We start from the raw sequence: 26,044 nt of genomic DNA on the forward strand, positions 1-26,044 counted from the left end.
ATTGAATTTTAAAGACTGGCAAGTAAAATAGGTATATGACTTTTAGATTGTTCAATAAAATCGCCGCTAGCCCTAATTACTGCCTGTACCCCCCTCCTCAACCGCCGGCTGGTCCAGGTCAAAATGTACCTGTCCAAGCTGGCATAGTTCTCCTTGATAGTGGCAATGAGGGAGGTCTTTGTGGTATGGGCACGTCTATTGGTGCATGTTTCAAAGAAGCCCTAGGCCCAAAAGTCCATTAAACTAAGATTGGGCTGCTGGGAGGCCACATTTCCTTAGGAACATGAGTAGCCGCCAAATTGACAAAATCCATGTTTTTGCTCTCATTTGGGCTAGGATTTAGCTACAGTGAACTTTAAGTACTCAAAATGCGTGTCTTGATAAGCTTAAGACACACAAAAAAAATTTGAGTTAAATTTCTAACTCCTTCTCTGTCGGGCCCTACTGTTAGTGATTTCTTAAGGCTTAAAATCTTTAAAAATCGACCTCATTTCGGCTAGGATTGAGCTAAAATAGATTTAAACACGGCAAAATGTGTGTCTCAATGAGCCTAAGACACCCACAAAATTTGGGGTCAGGATTCCAACTCCTTCCCTATTGGACCCTACGTTTTATGATTTTGCGCATTAAACCACCGCGCATTTGGAATCTGCCTTGTTGAACATATGGGTGTCCATCTACGTCCAAAGATTTTTTTTTGCTAAAAGGTCATTACCTAAGCTTTTTATAGTGTGGTCAAGCAGTTTTGGCGCTATGGCCGTTTAAAGTTTGTCCGGTCTTATTTGCCCCACCCTGTACATTCTGTAAATTGACATCAGCTCTTTTTTCTAGAAGAATCTTTAAAATATCAGTGTGTCCTGCCTTTGATGCATACACAAGACTGGTATATCCTAAATGAGCAAACAATTGTCTTTTAAATAAAAGTATTATACAATAAAAGTATCCTAGCCCCATGTTCGAATAAATAATTAAAAGTATACAAAATGTTTTTTGATGTGTTAAAAGGTTCCCGTGTGAAACTTGAAAGGGGTTTTGTTATCCAAAAATACCAGGTGACAGGGGGTATAAAATGTGCCAACCCTCATATAAAACCAAACATTGAAATTCCTTCAATCACAGACATTTTGACTTTCATGTTCATCATGCAAATTTATTCCTGTTATGGTTGAATTGACAGATATTGGAGCTTTCTAAAAAGGTCTCTAACATTTTTCTAGCTCTAATTCTTTTTGAGATATCTAATCTATTACACCGCCAAAAAGTTAAACATAAAATTAGATATTTTAGAGAAAATTACAAGTATCCTCATGTAAATCTCTCTAATATTGCTCCAAATTGACCAAATTGGACAATTAAGGTGCCTAAAACTTTCTACATTCAATATTAATTCGATATTAATTTTAGCCTTCTCCTGTTAACTAAAAAGTCATGAAGTCACAGCTCTCTATCTCACCTACAAAAAAAATGACATTGAAAAAACTAGAGGGGGGGGGGGACAATCCGTAAGGGTTAATAGTAACAAAATGTTATGCATACCATTAGAATTGTCATAAACTCTTGTTTTTAGAAATATTCATGCTATTTGTAGTATAGAAGATATGTTGGAAAATGTGAGAAAGGTTGAAAAGTTTTGAGTAAGTTGGGACATTTTACCTCGTAGCTCCTAAACTATACTTAGCACAGGAATACTTCTTAAACAGCCAAAAACTAGAGTTTATGACAATTCTAACAATATGCATACATTTTTCTACTATTAACACAAACTGCGCAATTTGAATTTTATAAATATATGCATTTTTGCAAACTTCAAAAATAAGTCGTAGTTTGCTGAAAATTTTTTCTTATACAAATTGCCCAAACCAAATAAAAAAATTAAGAAATAGATTATTTATTTCTGTCAATGGCAAGTGGGTTATATTAGGCAAGACTTTTGTCCTATTAAAAAAAGCACCCTGTAGTTTTTAAGTTTTATTTGTGTACTTTCCTAATTCACAGTATTTAAAAATTTAATACTTTATGAAAACATGTAAGAAAAGTTTAAAATTTGAAGTCAAAAAGTGTGGCCACAGAAGCCTTTTAAAGATTTATGGAGACCTGGAGGATCAGAACCTGCAGGATCATACCTGGAACCTGATATTGACTTGAACACATGTATTTCATATAGGGATGTACTATGAGAGGATATTTTAGTATTTTGCTTTGTTTAAGTCAAAAAAATATTTTTGATCTTTACCTGGATGACCCTGCCAGGTGTCCTGGCATCCTGTGCACGCTAGGATGGAGATATTCAAAAAATCCAACTCTCAGTTATGTGTCATACCCATTCTTAAAAAGTCATACAGTTTGGGCTCTATATCTTTCACAAACAGAAAATGAGATAGAAAAAAAACAAAGGAGGGGGGTGTTCAACCCCCCCCCCCCTGACCATTAGGGGTTACGGGTTAATAGTAAAAAAATGATATACATACTGTAAGAATTTACATAAACTCTAGTTTTGGGAAATATAAGTACTATTTTTGTGCTATTTGTAGTTTAGGTACTTAAAAAATGTGAGAGATGTTGAAAAGTTTTAAGTAAGTTGGAGCATTTTAAAAAATTAACCATTATTAGTTTTAGCTTTTATTTCAAAGTTTTCAGTTTTTTTGTTACTTCAACATACTTCAGACATTTACCCAACCCACTCCCCTAACTACTGATATTTTAAAATTTAATTAAAAATAAGGGGGTTGGACAAAAATCTTGTTTTATTATTCTATCTTCTGCAGAGGAGTCCTATAACTACAGGGCATACAACTGTGGTGCTCTAACCATGCAGGGCTAACAAATAAAAAACTAACCTAACAACAAACCTATAATTATATATCTCAAAACTAATTCCCTCTCTTATATTCAATTACATAAAAATGGGTGGATTAAGTGGTCCAAGAGGCAATTTTGGGAAACTACTGAAGTTCAATTCTTTGATATTTGATATTAACTAGTTCTAAAGTAATATGTTTTGGTATTTTAATTAAATCTAAAGACTGAGTTAAAGAAAGAGATTGATGTAGGATGGTTTGACCAGTCATTTAGTTTACTTACACTAATATGTGTCTTAATAACTTATGAACAAAAGAATGAACATGTAGATACAGATATTAGAGATATAAAAGTTAGTAACTTACCTTTTTTATCCTTTAAATTCACATCAGCACCATTGGATATATAATACTTTACGTTCTCCAAGAATCCTGCCTTTGATGCATCAAGAAGAAGATTGCCAAGATTAATTTTTTCATTCAACAGATCTAAATATTTATAATTAAGAACAAATATTAAAAAATATTGTTCATTACTTTAGGATAAGTTAATCTATAGAAAGATCTCATTATTATCCCCTTTGGATTTCTTTTTATAATTTTAAAATTTTTTTAAAAATCAACCCCCTTCACCCCTCCCCCCCCCCCACCTCCCCAAAAAAAACTATTATTCTGGTGCTCAGCACAAAACATTAGATTTCTTGTGAAAAATGTATAAAAAATGATGTAAATGATATTCATGGTACCAAAAAAAGACAAATATAATTTGCACTGTTAACCTGTTATAATGTTCTTGTATTCCTCATACTTCTCCTGAAATAATTAAGATGGTATATAATATTTTTTTTTTTCGGTATTTAATAGGATGATGATAAATAGGGTTAGTAAATGTTTCAATCAAACTTATCTACACCTTATTTTATTAAAAATCATTTCATTAAAAATAAAGTAAATCTTACATTCATTTCATCAGTCACATTACAGTTATAGGCTCTGAAAGAAAAATAAAAGATAAAATTACAAATAATCTGATTTTTAAAAGAGTTATGACTGAGAAAAAATTTCATGGAATATTTATAATATTGTTCTACTTTTAAAAAGTAATATGTAATAAGTTTTAAAAATCTTAATTTAACCCTTTTTGTAAATAAAATGTGTACAGCTGTAGAATTGACAATTTGTCAACACTTGTTAAAAAATTTGTGAAAATATCTAACTTTATTTGTCTAAAACAATTTTTGTCCCTTTTAGCATAAATGGATTTTTTACATTCTGAGGCATTAAATGATGGAGTGATAGCCCCAGGGAACTTAGAATGACTTTGTTTTTGTTTGTTGAACCATTCCTGTAAATTTTAAGTTGTAAACAATTTCTTGTTTCTTTTGGATTTTTCAATTTTGGTTCCTGTGACATGTGTACAGAGAATGTGTCAAACATTTGGAAACAATCATTAAAAGTTATTTAGTCAAATCAATTATTAACCCTTAACAGTCAGGCCCCTTGCCGCACCTTAATCAGTCGGGGGGGGGGGGGGGGGGGGGGGGGCGTTCAACGCTCCCCCTCATTATCTCAGTTCCTATTAGAGCTAGAGGGCTAAAATTTTTTGTGCAAGTCCCCTGTGTTATGGTGAATTTCCGACCTTAAGTAAGTCAAGGTCAATTTCCGCTTCCTTCATCCTTTTATTTAACAACCTTTGTTTTTAGGTCCTTTTTAACTTAAAAATTTCAAACAGCTGTAATTTTTTTTATTTTTAAAGCTAGAAGAAAATTTTTTTTTGCAGAAAATGTTTATTTTATTTAATTTTATATTTGAAATATCAAAACATAAGTTTCAGCGGCCGCAGCTGTACTTGGCAGCTGCCAGCCGCCACAGTCAGCGGTCAGCGGGAAAACGGCGGCGGACCTTTATGAAATTTTAATACATTATGTAGACATGTTAGAAAAGCTTAAGTTTAAAATTTGAAGTCTCTAAGTCAAAAATTGCGGCCACAGGAGCATTTTAAAGATTTCTGGAGACCTGGAGGATCAGGACCTGCAGGATCATACCTGGAACCTGAAATTGACTTGAACACCTGTATTTAATATGAGGATGTACTACTAGAGGATATTTTAGTATTTTGGTAAGATAAAATGCTTTGTTTAAATCAAAAACAAATTTTTGTTCTTTACCTGGATGACCCTGCCAGGTTTGCCGCCACAGTCAGCGGTCAGCGGAAAACGGCGGCGGACCTTTATGAAATTTTAATACATTATGTAGACATGTTAGAAAAGCTTAAGTTTAAAATTTGAAGTCTCTAAGTCAAAAATTGCGGTCACAGGAGCATTTTAAAGATTTATGGAGACCTGGAGGATCAGAACCTGCAGGATCATACCTGGAACCTGATATTGACTTGAACACATGTATTTCATATAGGGATGTACTATGAGAGGATATTTTAGTATTTTGCTTTGTTTAAGTCAAAAAAATATTTTTGATCTTTACCTGGATGACCCTGCCAGGTGTCCTGGCATCCTGTTCCCGCCAGGATGGAGATATTCAAAAAATTCCAGGTCTCAGTTATGTGTCATACCCATACTTAAAAAGTCAAGCAGTTTGGGCTCTTTATCTTTCACACACAGAAAATGAGATAGAAAAAAACGGATGGGGGGGCGTTCAACGCCCCCCCCCCCTGACCGTTAAGGGTTAAAAGTTGGACCTATTTCCTCACCTTAATTGGTTGGGGGTAGCAGATGTTCCCCTGATATTTCAGATTCTTATATAATTTTATGTATGTCCAGTGTTTGATAAAGAATTTCCAACTTAAAGTCAGTCAAAGTCATATTTTGCGTTCTTCACTCTCTAATATATTTCTAAAAAAAAACCTACCTTGAAATCTCAACCACATCCACTGGAGATAATTGGCTCTGAAAATAGGCTTGTTTAATATTTAAAGATATCATATAAGGTCAGTGAGATTTAATAAATAACTGGTCTTGGTTAAGTTACTGGTAAAGGAATGTGTAAGGAAATTGCTAATTTCAACTTCCCTACTGGTAAGGGCTCTGATATAAAAAAAAATAATTTTGAAGCTAAATAATTATTTTCATGCTTATAGCATATAAATATTAGATATTCATAATTTGACTAAAGATAAAAACTCACAGGATATTGTTTTAGCAAATCAGTGTCATTGAAGTGTGTTCTAAAAGGCTCTTTAACAATTATGCATACAGTGCCCATTTGGCATCCTTGGCTTTCTGTATAATGGGTAATGGAGAAGAAGTCGTATGGAGTCTGAAAAAATTTTTATTAAAAAAAAATATTTTGAATTATAAATTTTAGAAGACAACTGAAAAGAAGACATAAAATAATCACCCCATGTGTTTCATTGAAATGTGTTCTTTGAGTCATTGTCTTTCTCATATTATCTACAAATTCTTCCTTTATTTCAACAAACTGGTTGCGATCAGGTCTAGATATAAATCATTAAAATTCAACTGTAATCTAGGAAGATGTATTATACCAAAATTTGGATTACTTTATTACTATATGAAAAGGTATACAATGTTATTACTAATCATATTAATATATTTTTTTGGTTACAAAAATAGGCAATAAAACTATATTTTTAATAAAACATTACAATTTAAAACAAACTTTTTACCTATTTTGCTCATGTACAAACCCAAGAACATGCACCAATTCATGCAATATGATTCTACCTCAGAATATACGTTTAATTTTTGAGTTAAGAAAAAAAATATTTTTTAAAGCTAAAGAAAAAATAGAAATCTCTTTTAAAGTAATTTAATCATTTGTTTAGATAGATATTATTGAATAACATTTTATCCATCATGTATCATTTCATCTAAAAAGAATACCAACAGTGGTTCTATTTAACCTAATACAAAGAAAATCTAAGAATTTCATAGCCTTTATTTAAAGATCCAGATTTATCTTAACTTGTTACTTTAGCTAACAGTTTATAATAACCTTCTTCTCCAAAGCATCCAGGGCTTCCAAGATTTAGTCCTTTATATGGAATATCATTGTAGCCTAAAATTTTTTAATATAAAAATGATATTTAAATCTTAGAACTTTTAATTAATCTTTACAATATTTTTAATCTTTTCAAGAATATAAGAAACTATGTTCAGTTTTTCATAGTAAATTCTAATTAAAAATAACCTATTGAACCATGACAATCATATGCATCCTTTTTGTGAATTTTCAACTCTTGTGTAAATGTTTGGTTTGCCAATTCTTTATCAAGGAATTGTATGCAACCTAAATTAAGCAACCTTTCATGATATTCAGTATAATTATGATTTAGTTTCAATAAAAATAAATCATGTGTAGAAAAAGACAGTCCAAACCATTTCCAGTTTTAAAATGTACAATGGAACCAAAATAAATATTTATGTATAAATAACTATATTTATAGTAACAATTTAAAGTTTTACCTTTAGGTAATTGATCCTCTATTATTTTCATTTGTGACATTATTAGGTTCTTCTCATTATCTGTATACCTGGATAATTATTTTTGCAAATAAATGTTCATTATACAAGTAAAATGTTTTGTTATATGCTCATTAATCCCTTCATATTCAAGCTAGCTTTGTATAATATTAATGTTTGGCAGGCTTCTATTGAAATTGGTGAACTTAATTTGATGACCTGCATAGTTAAAGTTGCTGAGGAAATGTGTTAATATCTATAGATTTGTTATACTTAGTAAGCTCTCACTATATTTTATTGGTTTATATTTTTACCTTCTTCCATAGTCCCATTCATCCATAAATTGGAATGGTATAGTGCCATTATACCATCTGTAACTTGTATTTCTATAAAAAGATTAACCTTATTCATGGGGGGCTCATAAAATCCTTAGATTTTGATGAAAAGTTTTGTTGGTATTTGAAAAGTCAGAAAATTTTATAACTGTATTGTAAACAGAACTGAAATTAAAGCAAAACAACCTGATATAACCCCCATAATATTAAATAAAATTGATTAAATCAAATTTACCTGACAGCACTGTACCCAGAATCATAATCAACATCACCTGTTTCATTAAAACAATAAATTATTTGAAAGTGGCTTATTCATTAGTTTTTTTATTATATAAATTTTTATAATACATTTACTCTCAATAAAATTTGAATATTATTATATAAATGCACAGGTGTTTTTTTTTATTAGATTAAAAGTCAAGAATTATTAGACCTACAAGGATATTTATATTGCCTTGTAGGAGTCATAGAATCAAAATGATACTGAAGTAATTTTGTTTTGGTAATTCAATTAGCTAAATGGAGGCAAAACTTTACTTTACCAACATTTGAAAAATAAATTATTGCATTAATCAAATAATTGTAATAATTCATATTTACTATATTTACTATACTGTCTATATCTTACACTTATACTTATTATATTTACAAGGTGAAAAATGTAACTACTTTTTATTTGAATTTAAAAAAAAAAAACACTCTAATCTAATCACAATTATCATTGATAATTTATGCAGCTAGATTAAAAATAAAAATTTGGAACAAATAAAAGGTTTTTTAAAATCCATTATAAATAATCTATTAGTAATAACCTAAGGATAAATCATCATAGTCCTGAAACTCATCTTGTCCAAAAATATTTTCATCACTTCCAGCATTGTCAATTCTACTTTCATTTTTCAATATTTTAAGAATTAATTATAAAATCATTAAATATTTAGCAATGAAATAAATGAAATGGACTATAAACATCTGTTCTTTGATATGATTTTTGTATACAATCCAAAATTCAAATGCTGCTTCACTGAATTGGTTATGTTAAATGATAGGTTAAAAAGAATTTATTATTCTTATTTCATATTGGTGGGGAGTTGGGTTACTTTCTTTCATTCCAGGGCATTTGGTATTTTATTAATTTTACTTCTAATATTATGACAAAAGTTTGAATGTCAAATAGCCAACATTCTAAAACTATTGTTCTCAACTCCTTATAAAAAAGTACCTTATTTCCTTTGGTCCAAGTCCTATAACCTTTACAAGTTCTTGCAACATTGAAGGTCCTGACATTTAAATTAGTTTAGAATAAAAAGATTTTATCAGTGTAATTTAAGGAGACTTTAAAATTGTAAAGGATAAAATATATTTAAAACAATTCTAATAAAACATGATTATTTTAGTTTAGAAAATCACCATTGGGTTGAAAACAGGCTGGGTGTCCAAGTGTCATAGAAGCATTACATTGACCTAAAATAATATTTTTATGAAAGATATGTTGGTAACATGACAAATTTACCAGAAGACAAACATACTAGATGGACATCTCTAAAGTTAAATGCCCTCCATTTTTTTTTAAATTAGGCGATTTTAATTTAATATTTGGAAGATTTATATTTTAATTCATTCCAGTTCTACATAAATAATATTTTACTTACAGTTACAATTGTTTTTTAAAATATCTATTTAAGAAAATAAATATTTTTGTTTTAATCTGTAAACCAATTATTCTAATCATTACATTATATACCTAAACTTTTTTAAACAGTGAATTTTCTTTATGAATATGTTGTTATTATTATTTGTTTATTTTAGCCACATTTAAAACTTTTAACATTAAAAAGACATTATTGGATATCTGGATTAACCCATTAGTGCCGAGCGCCACTTTTATGGGCCGATCAAGCTGTAAGTTTCAGGGAAGCTTTATAATGGTCAAAACGGAATTCATATTTTTTTGTTTTGCTCTAGTGGCGTGCACAGGAAAGTTGCAAAAAAAACCTGTTCGGCTTGGCCATAAATACCAACCAGGCATTAACACCCGTTTTTGGTGCTTTCCCCCAGTTTTAACACCCGGTTGACCTGTATAAACCCGGTTATTTTGACCAAAAATTGTAAAATGTAATTTTTGAACGCCAAAAGTGAGATGAACACTTTTTAGAACTTTGATACAATACATGTAATCTAAAGAGCTACAAGTATAATACGAAGCGATTTATTTCAAATTTCGTGTTTAGCCGGCGATTTTGGGTAAAAAAACCCTGTTTTGTTGTTGTTGTCAAAAAAGATCTATTAGTGAAACCGGGTAATAAAAATTTCAGACTCAAAATGGAAATGCCGAACCGGGCCTATATAGGGCGTAAAAAAATCATATAAAAAATAATAATTTAAATAAAACGAATTCACAAATAGATGTACTTGTCAATAAACTTTAGATTTAACAAAAAAAATCAGCGACTTTACTATAAAAACAAAAAAGTTAGATGGGGTATTTTAAATTTTCATGATTTTCAAACTTTGTTGATCTATACCGGCAAACGGAAGTAAGCAAAACTACCTGCTCCAGGAGGCAATGAAAGCCAGGGTAGTAGAGGGGGGACTCATACTGAGAATGATGCAATTATGAAGCCGAAAACCAGTTTTTTTACATTTTCTGGCACCGGGTTTTAAAACCCGGTTCGGCACTAATGGGTTAATTTAAAAGGTTATATTTCAATTTAACCCTTAACGGTCGGGGGGGGGGGGGGCGTTGAACGCCCCCCCATCTGGTTTTTTCTATCTCATTTTCTGTGTGTGAAAGATAAAAAGCCCAAACTGCTTGACTTTTTAAGTATGGGTATGACACATAACTGAAAGTTGGAATTTTTTGAATATCTCCATCCTGGCGGGCACAGGATGCCAGCAAACCTGGCAGGGTCATCCAGGTAAAGAGCAAAAATGTTTTTTTGACTAAAACAAAGCATTTTATCATACTAAAATACTAAAAAATCCTCTAGTAGTACATCCTTATATGAAATACAGGTGTTCAAGTCACTTTCAGGTTCCAGGTATAATCCTGCAGGTCCTGATCCTCCAGGTCTCCAGAAATCTTTAAAAGGCTCCTGTGGCCGCAATTTTTGACTTAAAGACTTCAAATTTTAAACTTAAGCTTTTCTTACATGTCTACATAACGTATTAAAATTTCATGAAGATCCGCCGCTGTTTTCCCGCTGACCGACGACTGCGGCGGCTGGCAGCTGCCAAGTACAGCTGCGGCCGCTGAAATTTATATTTTGATATTTCTAATGTAAAATTTACATAAAAATAAACATTTTCTGGAAAAAAAATTTTCTTCTAGCTTCAAAAATAAGAAAATTACAGCTGTTTGAAATTTTTAAATAAAAAAGACCTAAAAACAAAGGTTGTTAAATAAAAGGGTGAAGGAAGCGAAAATTGACTTAGACTTAGAAAAGGTCGAAAAATTCATTATCAAACAGAGGACTTGCACAAAAAAATTTAGCCATCTAGCTCTAATAGGAACTGAGATAATTAGGGGGGGCATGGAACGCCACCCCACCGACCGATTAAGGTGCGGCAAGGGGCCCTACTGTAAAGGGTTAATAAAACTTCTTTTTGTTGCAATGAAATAGAATAAGCAGTCCATTGAATGAGTACACTATGAGTAAGACTAGAGCTCTTAATGAATGCTCAATTTTGAAATTTTAATTAGTGAAAACTGATTTAATTTAAATCTACTTACTTTTCCATCCAGAACACTTAATTGAGGTATCTTTCTTGTCAAAAAACAAACAGTTGCCACATTCTTTCCTATCCTCCACTTCAACAAACTTAATTGTGTCTGAAAATTTAAATATTAATTTAACAAATCAAAAGATATAAAGGCTAATATGAAGTAAATAAATATAATTTTTATGAGCTGAGTTTATGTTTATTATAAAATCAAGATTATAATCTATGACCAGTGAAGAAAAAACAAGACCTTGAAAAGCTTCTATCATTTTCATTTGCTTTTTAACAAATTTTTTTTCCTCATCTGAAAACCTAGAAAAAAAAATTTAGATAAAAAAGGACAAAATTACGATAAAAGGAATGTACAAACTTTTTGAATTTGATATTATTGAAAAAAATATTACATTTAATGATAGCCTATTGGGAAGGAATACACCACAAGATCTTATTATGGTGCATTTCTAAACTAAATCATTCTTAATAGTTGTGCATGGTATTATGACAACCAACCCTTTAGTTGCATGACCTTTCTCTGTGCATGGTATTGAGTTGCACCTGTTTTTGATCAATACATTCTCCCTATTCCAACTATTCATGACACACATCTGATAAAGCTGCAGATTTAGTGTCTTTTGTTATGACTAAATAATGTGCCCAGTTTTGAACCTTCCCAATGTTCTATATGTTGTGACATTTGTGGGTCACATACCAATAATTAGCTTTAAATCTTAATATTATTAAATTTACACTCTTTATTTGCCACATTAACTTTACCTCCGACCATATCCATGTTCATCCATGAACATATACATAACTTTTCCGTCAGACAACAAAGTTGTGTTGGACCTATAATAAATGTCTAACTTAAAGTAATTCTGCAAGAATTACACCATTCTAACTGCTGAAATTAAGGTAGACCCTAGAAATCTTTTTTGCCTGACATTCTAGTTGTGTCGAATGTAGAGTTTTTTTCTTTTCAAATAGCACAAATATGGTATATTGGAATATCAACCATTATCTTTTTCTAGAACCATTTTACAGATACAGCAGTTTTTGCCAACAATTGGCTGTGACAATCTGTTGTTAAAGGGAGTGTGAACGTAAATATTTCTCATCTGGTTATCAAATCTTAACATTTTCTAAGCACATTTCACTACACTGATCAACCAAAAACGTCTTATTAACAAAAATATCCAGGAATAATGCCTTGATTTTATGGTATTTTGGGAGGGAAAAAGGAAAAAACAGGGAAAATCTGAACGTTTTTGTTTCTTATAATGTTTGTAGGGATATTTAACTTGTCATATATAGTTGAAACAATTTACTTACTGTTAAGGATTTATTTTATGATATAAAATTGCCAATTAGTTTTTTTATAACAAAGTAAGTAGGTAATAAAGAACTATTTTAAAATCGTATTATTGCCAAAAAAGAATACCTCACTGTGTACAAAGGGTTGAATCTCATAGGTTATTTAAAATAATAATATCCTTTTTTATTGTGTTGGACAATAAATAACCCACTTTGGAGAATTAGTTTACACTTTTATCAGACTGTTTATAAAGAAATATTGCGTCTTTTTTATTTACAAATTTGTAATTAAAGGTGGGCAAGAGATGGGCCATCTAAAGTTAATTGGATACTAAAAAAAAACCTGTTTCTAGTTTTGTTATTGTATTTGGTTTTCAATAAAAAATATTGCTTATTTTATCAATTTCTAAGTAACTATACATTGGTTTAAAGCAAGGATTATGTTAAATGTCAGCTTAACCGTTAGGAAAAATCAAGAACTATGTGAAAAAGTTTAATTTTAGCTATAATGGGAGAAAAAAGCAATTTAATGCACATTTTATATAATACGGAAAATTTCTTCCTTTCCCTGTACCTTATAAAAATCGTCGGAAAAGGCCGTTTTTTAAGCAAACAAAAGCGCGTTTTGCTCTATCTGTGAGATATTATGAATGAGATAATGTTAAGATTTGATATTAAGATGAGAAAAATTTACGTTCACAGTCCCTTTAATGATATTGAAATAAAAAATTTGTTCATAACTATTCTAAATATCTTTAATCTTGTTTATAGAGAAAATTCTAGGAAGCACAATGAAATTTTTTACTGATTTTTACTTTTTACAGTGGGCGGTTGGTGGGAAAATAGTGTAGATGTAAATGTATTATGTAGACATGTAAATAGCTTAAGCTTAAAATTTTAAGTAAAAAATTGCAGTCACAGGAGGCTTTAAAGATTTCTGGAGACCTGAAATATATGGATGGTTTGCTGGCATCCTGTGCCTTCCAGGATGGAGATATTCAAAAATTTCCAAATCTAGGTAATGTGCCATACACATATTTAAAAAGTCACATATGATTTTTGGAATAATGATTCCTATTACAACAATAAGAATAGTATAAGGAGAGCTTTTCTATAATAAAGTCCTAAAAATGTAAGTATGCCCTTTAGACATAATCCTGTATTTAACAGTTTTGCAACAAATTTACATGCATAAAACATATCACCTTGTACAGTTTTCAGATAAATCTTGAATCAGAGAATCTAAGATTTAAAAAAAGAAATTAAATTATTATCTTTTATATTTTTGCTGAAAGATAAGATAAGTTTTTAACTTTTGTTTCCATAAATACTTTTTATATATCTAGTCAATCATGTGTTAAAAAACTGTTTATTTTAAAATTTAATTCAAAGCAGAATTAGAAAGCTTTTACCATAGGATTAACTCAAAATTTCAGATTATAAATTTCTAATCTATAAACTAAAAACCTGTTCTGATTGGAGTTTTCTTGGAAGCCAGAACATTTCCTCCTAAAATTAAAAAATTATGAATATCTATTATTTTAAGTGTGGAGGCGACAAAATTCACTCCCATCTGGCTTTCCTTACAATTGAAATTGCAGCAAAAACATATGTTTTTAGATTTCTAATATAAAATTTACATAAAAGACATTTTCTGGAAATATTTTTTGAGCTTATGAAATAAAATAATCCTACAGTAACTATATAGTAGGAATATTTTTCAAACTTAACAACATATTTTAGCTTAGATTTGGGATAATAAAGGTGAGCATTTAACACCCCCCCCCCCCTTGACCAATTAAGGTGCAAAAGGGGTGAGACTTTCAAAGGTTAAAACTTAAAAATGTTGTGATTTTTACCATTAAAATATTACACTAATAACAGACAAAAGATGACAAATGTAGTCATGAAGTAGCTTTGCTACAAAAAATTATACAAACCTTGGTACAAGAGTAAGCATATTATGTTAACCCAAAGTGGGTGAAAATGTTTCATAGTTTTTTTTTCTTCTGAAATAATAGAAAAGTGACATATCACCTCCATTTAATATCAAATCAAAATTTCTACAGTAACTCAATGTCAAACAGCAAGCCACCTTTATAACATAAACAAATAGTTGTAATATCCTCTTTAAAAAATTTTATACCACCCCCTCCCCCCACCAAATAATTAATTGTAACATTAGAACATGAATATATTACATACTTTTATATAAAAGTAATATTTTGTCTATGTCTATGTGTACCAAACCTCTGAACTGATATGATTCTCCTACAATGCATAAGTACTCTCTCATAGGCACATAGGGCACCACCACCCTCAAAAGGTTAATCACCCTAGAAAGCAATGCAACCCCCCCCCCTCCTCCCTCCAATAAAGGCGTTTTACTGTATACTTTTGCAATCAAAATTTAAATTGTTAGGCTCAACTCACACCTCTCTCCCCCCCCCCCCCCCCCCCTCCTACATTCACATCTTGGGAAAAAAATATCATTACAAGGTTATTCTATATAAAATTCTGGATACAAGAAAAGTAAAATAGTAATAATGCTTGCTTAAATTTTCTGAATTAACAAGCTTTACACAAGTTTTTCATAGAAAAGTTGCATAATTTCACATTTAAAGGCATAAAATTAAATTCAGAGGCACAAATTGTTAGGGAGGGGAGGTCATTTACCCCCCCCCCCCCCTCTGAAATAGGGTTAAAAAAAAAAGTTAACAATATCATTGTTGTCACATGCTTAAAAAGCTAGTTCTCAATAATTGAGACATAAACACTAAATCATATGAGCAGAGAATCTTGTAATAGACAAAATACTTTAGAGATATTTTTGAAGAACTGTACAAATATATTATTTATATCAACTTTAAAAAATGATGTAAAAATAGTTTATCTCATCATATTAAAGACAGCTTTCCACAGATATGAAAATTAAAAATTCTGAGATTAATAATTATATTGGTTCTAATAAATATCTATAATACAAAGTAGAACGATGTCTGTCCGTCTGTCTGTCTGTCACTTAAGATCTTGGTAACCACTGAACCGATTGGATTCTACTCTTCAGGGAATATACCTACTGGTCCTGTGGTGGTTTTAGACTATTTTCTTGGGGGGTGGGACACCCCCAACCCCCCCAAAAACAAACCCCCCCCCCATTTTTTTTTTTTTTTTTTTTCCTTGGTCCTTTTACGAATTTCGCCAAAAAATTTTTTGATCACCTCTTGGGTCAAAGCCCCTAGAGGCTAGGGGCAAAGCCGCTAGTATAATACAAAGTAGAATGATGTCTGTCTGTCTATTTGTTTGTTTGTAACAAAGGATCTTGCTAACTGCTGAACTGATTGGGTTCTCCTTAAGAGGGTAGCTTCTTATAAGTGCCCCTAGAGGCCTCTAGGGGCGTAGTTGCTAGTATGATATAATAAAGAACTGCATGTTTAATCTAAAACATGTTTTTAGCCTAAAGTTTGTGCTTTTTTATTAGTTAAAGTTTTTAAAATTAATTACTCTAATAAATATCTATTAAAACATATGCTTGAAAAAAACTGGCCTAAATATTAGTACACACACACATATGCACTCTTAAAATAATTGTAAACAGAAATAATATGAACAGAAAAGAAAACTCATAAAACTTACTCTTATAGTTTTTAATATTTACATTTTTAATGATGACTGACAGACTGACTGTCAAAGTAAATTACATATTGAAATCACCAAAGAAATTGAGAAATATGTGAAAAATTGAAAAAAAAATTACTTTTCTTTTAATCTACAGATACAAAAATACAGTGTATCCCAGGTTCTACGAAATACCACAAAATTTCACCCTTTTTACCGGAAAAGTGGTAAAGCTGGTCAAGTCCAGATTTTTGGACTTTGACAAAAAAAAACACTTGGTAAAATTTGACCAACTTTTTGGAAAAAATTGACAAGGTAAATTTTTAGGCTAAGTCCAGATTTTTGGACTTTGACAAAAAAAAAACTTGGTAAAATTTGACCAACTTTTTGGTAAAAATTTTTACTTTTTATTGAATTTTTTCGCATAAAAGAAGCTAACTTTTTTTTAAAACCTTGAAAATTATTTCATCATTTCTTTTAAAACATCCTCCCGCATCGTCAAAAATATATCAAATTTAATATTTACTTATTAGAGCTAGCTTCATACGAATTAAAATTAAAAGAAAAAAATCCAGGTGTGTGTGTTTACGCAGATGTGCCGTGTGCATTTGAATTTATCGATTTTTCATCTTTAATATAAATATAAGCTTTCGTATATTCCCCTGAATGTTTCTAAAAGAAAGACAGAGATTTCGAATTATAGAGTAATTTCGCTACAAAACTTATATTTTTAAGTTTTGAAATTTATGGCACCTCTGTGCGCGCATGCGCACTATTGATAAGCTTATGATTATTTGAATATAGAGTGCCAAAAATAATTATTAGTTTTGATTCAATTTAATCAAATATTTTGAATCAAGAAGTAAATTACTACTCAATTTTCTCTAAATATTTAAATTTGTAGAATTTACAATTTGTTTGGAAGATTTTTTTTAAGCAAGATGTTTAAAAATGTGGCAAAATTGTGGAACAACAATGTTTCATGATTTCTATATTTATGTTGTCTTTGCCAACCGGAAATACCACCAAGATGGGTTTTTAAAAGATGAATGCCACATTTTTTCGGCGTTTTTTAGACATTGATTGATTGAACGTTGACGATAGAATTTCAAACAGAGTATATAACATAAAAATACTGATTTTTAAATTATTTTTTTAGCAATTTTTCTAATGTCTAACACAGCTCTAAAAAGATGCATTAATTAATATGCAGCAAAAATGGATTGAAGATAATCTTTTTTTTTCTATGAAGGCCGTACCATCAAAAGCGAAATAATTAAATAAATCATTGTATACTCTTTTAGATTTCGTGAATGTCGCGCTTGTTATTCATAGCGTAAAAAAATGTCGAAAAAACGCGGCATTATCTTTTAAGAACCCGGCCGGAAATAGATTCATATATGGTTAACAACTATATATATTTAAATATTTTTTTTAATATTGAATGCACTATATTTTTTTATATTCTATCGAATATATTTTATATGTCATTACAAAACTATATTACATTCAATATTAACATTAAAAAAAAATAACATCAATTTAAACTTTCGTAACCCTGTAATTTGTTATTGGCTTCAGAAATTTAGTTCTACATAAACCACGGTCCACGCTTGAGCTAGCATCACCAGCATGGCTCTGCCTAGGCTTATAATTAGAAAGGCCAGGGTATTATTATTGGTTGAAAAGTTTGTACATTATTATTACAGGTATTGTGTCTTTAAAGGGACTGTGAACGTAAATTTTTCTCATCTTAATATCAAATCTTAACATTATCTCATTCATAATATCTCACAGATAGAGCAAAACGCGCTTTTGTTTGCTTAAAAAACGGCTTTTTCCGACGATTTTTATAAGGTACAGGGAAAGGAAGAAATTTTCCGTATTATATAAAATGTCCATTAAATTGATTTTTTGGTATTATCCTCTTAGAAATTTTTTTTTTCAATATTGAAAATTCGAGTACCCCCCCCCCCCCCCCGGACAGCGAACTATGAACTCTGGCCGCAGCGCTCGGCTCCCTAGCCTGCCTAGCCGCAGCGCTCGGCCCCCTTGCCTGCCTAGCCGCAGCGCTCGGCCCACTTGCCTGCCTAGCCGCAGCGCTCGGCTCCCTAGCCTAAAACCTAACCTAACCTAAAATAGTTGTTCCTCGGTAGTTGGGGGGGGGGGGGGGGGGGTACAAAATTGAAAAAAATTGAAATTAAAATTTCTAAGAGGATAACGCCAATTTTTTCTCCCATTATAGCTAAAATTAAACTTTTTCACATAGTTCTAGATTTTTCATAACAGTTAAGCTGACTTTTAACATAATCCTTGCTTTAAACCAATGTATAGTTACTTAGAAATTGATAAAATAAGCAATATTTTTTATTGAAAACCAAATACAATAACAAAGCCAGAAACAGGTTTTTTATTATTATCCAATTAACTTTAGATGGCCCATCTTAATTACAAATTTGTAAATAATAAAGACGCAATATTTTTTTTATAAACAGTCTGATAAAAGTGTAAACTAATTCTCCAAAGTGGGTTATTTATTGTCCAACACAATAAAAAAGGATATTATTATTTTAAATAACCTATGAGATTCAACCCTTTGTAGACAGTGAGGTATTTTTTTTGTCAATAATACGAATTTAAAATATGTCTTTATTACCTAACTACTACGTTATAAAAAAACTAATTGGCAATTTTATAGCATAAAATAAATCCTTAACAGTAAGTAAATTGTTTCAACTATATATGACAAGTTAAATATCCCTACAAACATTATAAGAATCAAAAACGTTCAGATTTTCCCTGTTTTTTCCCTTTTTCCCTCTCAAAATACCATAAAATCAAGGCATTATTCCTGGATATTTTTGTTAATAGGACGTTTTTGGTTGATCAGTGTAGTGAAATGTGCTTAGTAAATGTTAAGATTTGATAATCATATGAGAAATTTTTACGTTCACACTCCCTTTAATGGCTTTTCACATGTCTTATTTTATAAAGTAGGAAGGCTTTTTTTTGTCTGAAGCTTAAAATCTCGGAATTTCACCTTGCATAGAGCATTCGTAAAATGTACTGGGGTGCCCTTTCTTTACTGTTTAGTTTTAATAAGAATTAAAAAAAAAAACAATATTAGGGTTACTTTTCCTAGGAGTGGAGAATATATATATATATAGTTATAAACATTCCCTGATCTTATGAGAAGCTAATTGAATAGGAGAACCATACAGATCGATCCAGCGGTTTGTAAGCTCAGCATTGTTAATTTTTAAAACATGCATTTTTAAACTCTCTTTACAAACTAGAATGGAAGAAAATAAAACCAAACAAATCAAATACATATAAGACCGATCTTTATTTATCCATCTTTCTTTATTACTTTAAATATATAATATTTATTTCCATATTTTTATTCTGTTCTTTACTTAGGAATGATAACTTTTTAACCTAACCAAAATATTCAGGGTCTGCTGTATTCCGGGCTGTTCCTGTACCACCTGGCGTCGTATGAGAGCGGCGGCGAGGCGCTGGTGTCCTGCGGCATGTTGGAGTCACTCCTTAAGGTCATACAGTTGGCCAGCAGTGAATTGGAACACATTACTTTTGTTACTAGGTATGTTTTTCATGGTTTGATATACAAGTATTACACTGAAAGCTAGGTAAAAAAAACAAGGTTGACATCATCCATAATGTATATCATAGAAATAAAGAAAAATATGCACAATTTATAAAAATAAGTTTCTTTGTCTTTTAAAGCATGACTGACGGACGTAGTAAATTATATACTGGTTTCTCGCCGTCTGTCTTGAAAAGGATCGCATGTTAAAGATTGCATCACAGACGTATAAAGCGGACAAACAAAGCGTATTATAATAAAGTAGATTCTTTATAATAAGAAATATATTCAAAAGTTTAGAAAAATTTGTTTTTCATTCTTTTTCCAGCGTGGCTTCGAAACAAATTAAAATCGATTAGAAATGGTACTCAGCCATAATGATAAAACATGTATACTGACCATTTTCCAAATAAAAATCATAATACAAGTACCAGTTTTGGTAGCCTAAGCCTTAAGCCTCTCAGGGCTAACAAAACTGGCTTTAATTATATGATTTTTATTTGAATATCCACAGAAAGCTATCTATAATACGATGGAATAAAAAATATTATTTAGGGCTGTAAGAGTGATAGATCAGAAACTATTCATATGACGTAGCGGCCATAGCCGCTCAGGAGGAGCTGGCGGAAGCTCAGGATGCGGATGCTGTTGATCCCATTGGTGGTCCTAGTGGCTCAGGTTCTAGCTCTAGGCTAGCTTCTCATCTTATTCAACAGGTATGCATTGTTTATTTATACAGGGATCTTAAGGGATAAGACAATGGACGATAAGTTTTTTAAGTTGCAAGCCAACGAATGAGAGATGTGTTGATTAAACCTTCAAGACCAGTAAAACTTACAGTCCAGTGTAACTTCCTTTCCTGGCATTTATAGAAGTTGAATAAGAAATGATAAAATATTATAAAGATATGCGAAAATGTAAAAAAGAGATAGGATATATGAAGAAATATTGATTTTAATCTTATATTGTATAACACAAACTTTGCTTAAATAAAAATAAAATCCTATAACGTAGCCCTATACTATTGAAAATAGTTAAATATAACAAAACATATTATTAATATCAATCTATCTGATTATTTAGGACGTACCCAAGCCTGGTTTCACCTGCCTACCCCAGCGGGCTGCCTTGCTAAAATCTATGCTCAACTTCTTAAAGAAGGCTATTCAGGAATGGGTTATTAAATGATTTAAGACGAAGTAAAATATTGTTTAAGTTTAAAAAAAGATTGTACTAAAATAATTTACGTTTCTGTAGACACAACGGGAAACATGGTTCTTATGGGATAGGACAAAAGACGAAGTATTGAAATTAAATCAAGATTTACCTAATAAAAATTAGGTACTCAAAGTTTTTGAGTTGACGAATAAGTAAACTTGTTTCTGAAACTTTGGATACCATTATGATATTTACACCATTTTACCCACCATTTTAGGTCTAAATTTATCTAATATTAGTACTTGTTTGGGACAGGGATCTAAAGGGACAAGACAATGGCGGATAAATTGATGTACATCAGCAATGATGATACACAAAATTACCCCTTCTGTGGAGTATAATTAGTTGTTGAAAGCTTTAGACACTTAACTTGATTAATCAACCATTCAAAATTCAATAAAAGTCCCTAGAGTTGTTAAAGCAACGAAGAAGAAAATAAAGCTTTGGGGACTAGTGTAATAAACAGTCCACTTCCTTCCTTCATTTAATCCTCCATAACTTAGGACCCCGCGTTCAGCGACTGCATACGCCACGTGTTGGAGGGAAGTTTGCCCAACAGTTTGAAGCATATATTCAGTAAAGCCGAGTACTATGGCCCCAGCCTGTTCTTGTTAGCCACGGATGTTGTTACTGCTTATGTTTTCCAGGTAAGCTTTCCCTTTATTTTTTCTCGTTCTGCGTTTTCAAAGATGTTTAGTTAGATAAGTTTGCTGATTTTTTTGCCACGTGTCAAGATGCCTGTAGGAAATGAATGAGGGGGGAGAGGGGGAGTCGAACCTACACACTTTTATTTTTGCTTTCAAAAGAAAATTTTAGGTGTGAGAGTAAGGGGGGGGGGAAGTTCTGACACATTTGCGTAAACAGCGAGTATAGGCTTTATCTTTGGGACGGATGGACAGACAGACAGACATCGTTCTACTTTGTATTATAGATTAGATATTTAGTAGGGAGGGATGGGACATTGGGCTGTAAATTACACTAGCCCCCAAAGTTTTCAAATAACATTTTCTTATTCTTTGGCCTAACAACCTTGGGTACTTTTATTGATTTTTTATTGGTTGGTTCATTAAGTTGAGTGTCCTAACATTTCAATCACTTATTGTAATCTACAGAATGGGTAACGATGTGTATCATCATTAAAGATGAACATCAATTTATCAGCCATTGTCTTATCCCTTTATATCCCTGTAATTATCTAATTAACTAATGAGCAATTTTATTCCAGGTTGAATATCATGGTTATACGAGGGAATGGGGCCGGTGCCCAGCAATTCCAGGAGGTTGCGCAACAGTTTTCGGCCAGAGCAGTAGAATCAAGAACACTTGTGTGTTTGGCGGCGCACCCAAGGGTCCTCAGCTGCGCGACATTGAGAACGGCTGCTGATTTATTAGAATTATTATTTTATGTTCAAGTTAAATAAATATAAAAATACAACAAAAAATTTTATAATTTTTTCTATTTTTAAAAACAAAGCTTCTCTATAATTAGGGTCAGTCGTTTTTTACTACTTTCTCACGATTTTTACCACCCGATTTTACCACAATTTTTGGTCAATTTTTACCAATTTGATTTGATTTCCGGTAAAATTTTACCAATTTAGGACAAAAATATTACCAGGTGTTGAACAGTTTTACCACTTTTTCGGTAAAATCTTACAGAAATTTGCGGTAAGATTTTACCAAAAAAGTGGTAAAAATTGGTCAAAATCTGGTATAAATTTGCATCCTAAAATGGTAATATTTTACCGGAAATCTGGTAAAATTTTACCGATAATTGTGGTAAAAATTGCTGGTAAAAAGCGTGAGAAAATACCACAAAAAGTGTTTTTACCACGGTTATGGTAAAATTTTACCACCTTTTAAATCGTAAAGGCTGGTAAAATTTTACCGTAAAAGTGGTAAAAACTAGGTTTTTTTATGGTATTAATTAAGTCCTGGGATATACATGATTGTTTCATTTGTTGCTTCAAAATAAGGTTAAATCCCATCATGACTATAGATAACACATGCATAATTTACTTTTTTTAAAAATGTTTAAGGGTACAACCCTCTTATTTTTCAATTGACCACATAAATTTGCTCCCAACAAAATTAGAGGGTAATTTTTCTATTCTTGTGAGGTGATTACAATTACTTTCCCTTTGTTGCTCTCGTAAAATTTACTTGACTTAAGCATCACACAAAAGTTTATTAAAAAGTTATAAATAAGAGGGTGGCATTGTTTGTCTCACTATCAATTATGAAGGATATTGCCACTGTGTGTAAGAGTACAAATCTAGCTTGAAAACGTAAGTGGAGATATATTTAAGACACATCACAGAAAACAAGTTTAAACAGTAATAAATATAAATATACTTGTATACATTATTTTACAAAATATTGGCTTTTTTATATAATTTCCATTTTGTGAATACAATTCTAAATGCCCCAAAATATTTAATTAAACTTTAAGTATACAAGTACAAAATTTTTTTTGCAGTTTATTATGTATATAATTATTATTTGTAGGAGGATGGAGAGGATGGGTGTTTTTTTATCTCATTTTCATCTATCTATCTATTTATCTATCTATCCATCTATCAATCCATATATCTATCCATCCAACTTTTTATCTATCTATCAAACTATCTATCTATCCATCCAAATATCTATCTATCTATCTATCCAACTATCTATCTATCTATCTATCCAACTATATATCTATATATCTATCTATCCAACTATATATATAGCTATATATCTATCTATCCAACTATCTATCTATCCATCCAAATATCTATCTTTCTATCTATCCAACTATCTATCTATCTATCTATCTATCCAACTATCTATCTATCTATCTATCTATCCAACTATCTATCTATCTATCCAACTATCTATCTATCTATCTATCTATCCAACTATCTATCTATCTATCTATCTATCCAACTATCTATCTATCCAACTATATATCTATCTATCCAACTATATATATATCTATCTATCCAACTATATATCTATCTATCTATCTATCTATCTATCTATCTATCTATCTATCTATCTATCTATCTATCTATCTATCTATCTATATATCTATATATCCAACTATCTATCTATCCATCCAAATATCTATCTTTCTATCTATCCATCTATATATATATATATATATATATCTATCTATCTATTTTATCTATCTATCCAACTATCTATCTATCCATCCATCCAAATATCTATCTTTCTATCTATCCAACTATCTATCTATCCATCCCAATATTTATCTTTCTATCTATCCATTTATATATATATATCTATCTATCTATTTTATCTATCTATCCAACTATCTATCTATCCATCCAAATATCTATCTTTCTATCTATCCAACTATCTATCTATCTATTTATCCAACTATGTATCTATCTATCTATATATCCAACTATATATATATATCTATCTATCTATCTATATATCCAACAATATATCTATCCATCCAAATATCTATCTATCTATAAACTATCTATCTACCTATCCAACTATATATCTATCTATCTATCTATCCAACTATATATCTATCTATCTAATATTAGTCCTAAAATTTTTGAAAGGTTTAGTGATTTATATATTTTTTTAAAACATATAATACTGTAATATATTTATCTAACTAGAGCTTAAGAGCATGTTTGTATCAGTCCAATGTCCCCCCCCCCCCTCTCCCTACAGGGATATAAAAATCTATCTATCTATCTTTCTATGTATCTCTATATGTATCTCTTTATCTATCTATCTTTAATACAAATTAGCAATTTTCAAATCTTTGCATCAATGATTTTTAACTACAGAAAAGGTTATTTTGTTCATCATAACTGGTTTTGTACATTAATTCTTTTTTCATTGTATACCAAAAAGATTTATATCCATGCAGCTACTCCCCTTTAGTCCTCAAATTTGGTTGACCAAATTTTTTTATTTCGGATTCAAAATTTTTTTTTTAATTTGTTATATTTTTGAATGGTGGAATTATTTTACAAGGGTGTGGTATCCTCTTTTAATATAGATAAAAACCTTCTTAGGATCAATGATAAGCTACCCTGTAAAGGAAAACAATATCATTCAAGCAGAGATTCTTTGGTATGCACACACTGAGACAGACACACAGACAGAGATCCTTTTACTTTATTATGATGGTTATATTAATATATTATGTACAAATTAGATATTATTTAAAGTGTATACCAGTTATAATATAAGAAAAATAAATATATAATTTAGTATTGACAAAATTTAGATTTCTAATTTACACATTTTTTTATTTTTATGAATTACAAACAAATAAACTCATATTTCCATAAAGATGAATTAGACCTGCTGTCTGATAGGTTTTGGGTTCATCCCCTTAATTTTTAAAAATAAATTATGAAATCTCTCTGTTAAATCATTTATATGTAAACAAGAAAGACAACATCCACAATAATCAAATAAAAAAGATCATGGATAAACAAACGGACAAGGTGAAATATCAATTAAATGTTCTATGGTTGTAAAAAAAAGATAGAGAAGGATAGAAATAAGAATTGAAGATATTGAAAAAATCAAAAAATATCTTTGATTATTCTTTCAAATAAGACGACATTTGAGTTAGTTTTTAAAATATATTTTTCATACAAAGCTTCCATCCAAAATTTGACAACTGAAAGCATTATTTCAAAACTATCCTGTCCATGTGTAATGATAGTAATGGATAACTATCTTTTTTAATTTAACCCATTAGTGCCGAACTGGGTATTAAAACCCGGTTCCAGAAAATGTTTTAAAAAAATGGTTCCTAGTTTCTTAATTGCATCATTCTCAGTATAAATCCCCCCTCTATTACCCTAGTTTTCATTTCCCCCTGGAGCAGGCAGTTTTGCTTACTTCCGTTTGCTGGTATAGCTTAACAAAATTGGAAAAACAAGAAAAAAAGGTTATTTCAAAATACACCTCCTAACTATTATTATTTTTTATATGATTTTTTTATCGTTT

At 30.7% G+C, this 26,044-nt stretch overlaps 1 protein-coding gene across 1 annotated transcript; it reads left to right on the forward strand.

Moving 5' to 3' along the window:
* The first annotated feature begins 17,811 nt into the window (after positions 1-17,811).
* On the forward strand, positions 17,812-22,491 carry LOC145322958 (E3 ubiquitin-protein ligase HUWE1-like). The gene is made up of 6 exons (XM_080165350.1): positions 17,812-17,933; positions 19,680-19,828; positions 20,387-20,547; positions 20,915-20,999; positions 21,551-21,696; positions 22,275-22,491. Exons 4-6 carry the CDS (start codon positions 20,972-20,974, stop codon positions 22,431-22,433), a joined length of 333 nt encoding a protein of 110 aa, XP_080021476.1. The 5' UTR covers positions 17,812-17,933; positions 19,680-19,828; positions 20,387-20,547; positions 20,915-20,971; the 3' UTR covers positions 22,434-22,491.
* The last annotated feature ends 3,553 nt before the right edge of the window (positions 22,492-26,044 follow it).

The sequence above is a fragment of the Acartia tonsa genome, chromosome 6, assembly GCF_053477335.1.
Source record: "Acartia tonsa isolate MP-2025a chromosome 6, ASM5347733v1, whole genome shotgun sequence".
Classification (NCBI taxonomy): Eukaryota; Metazoa; Arthropoda; class Copepoda; order Calanoida; family Acartiidae; genus Acartia; species Acartia tonsa.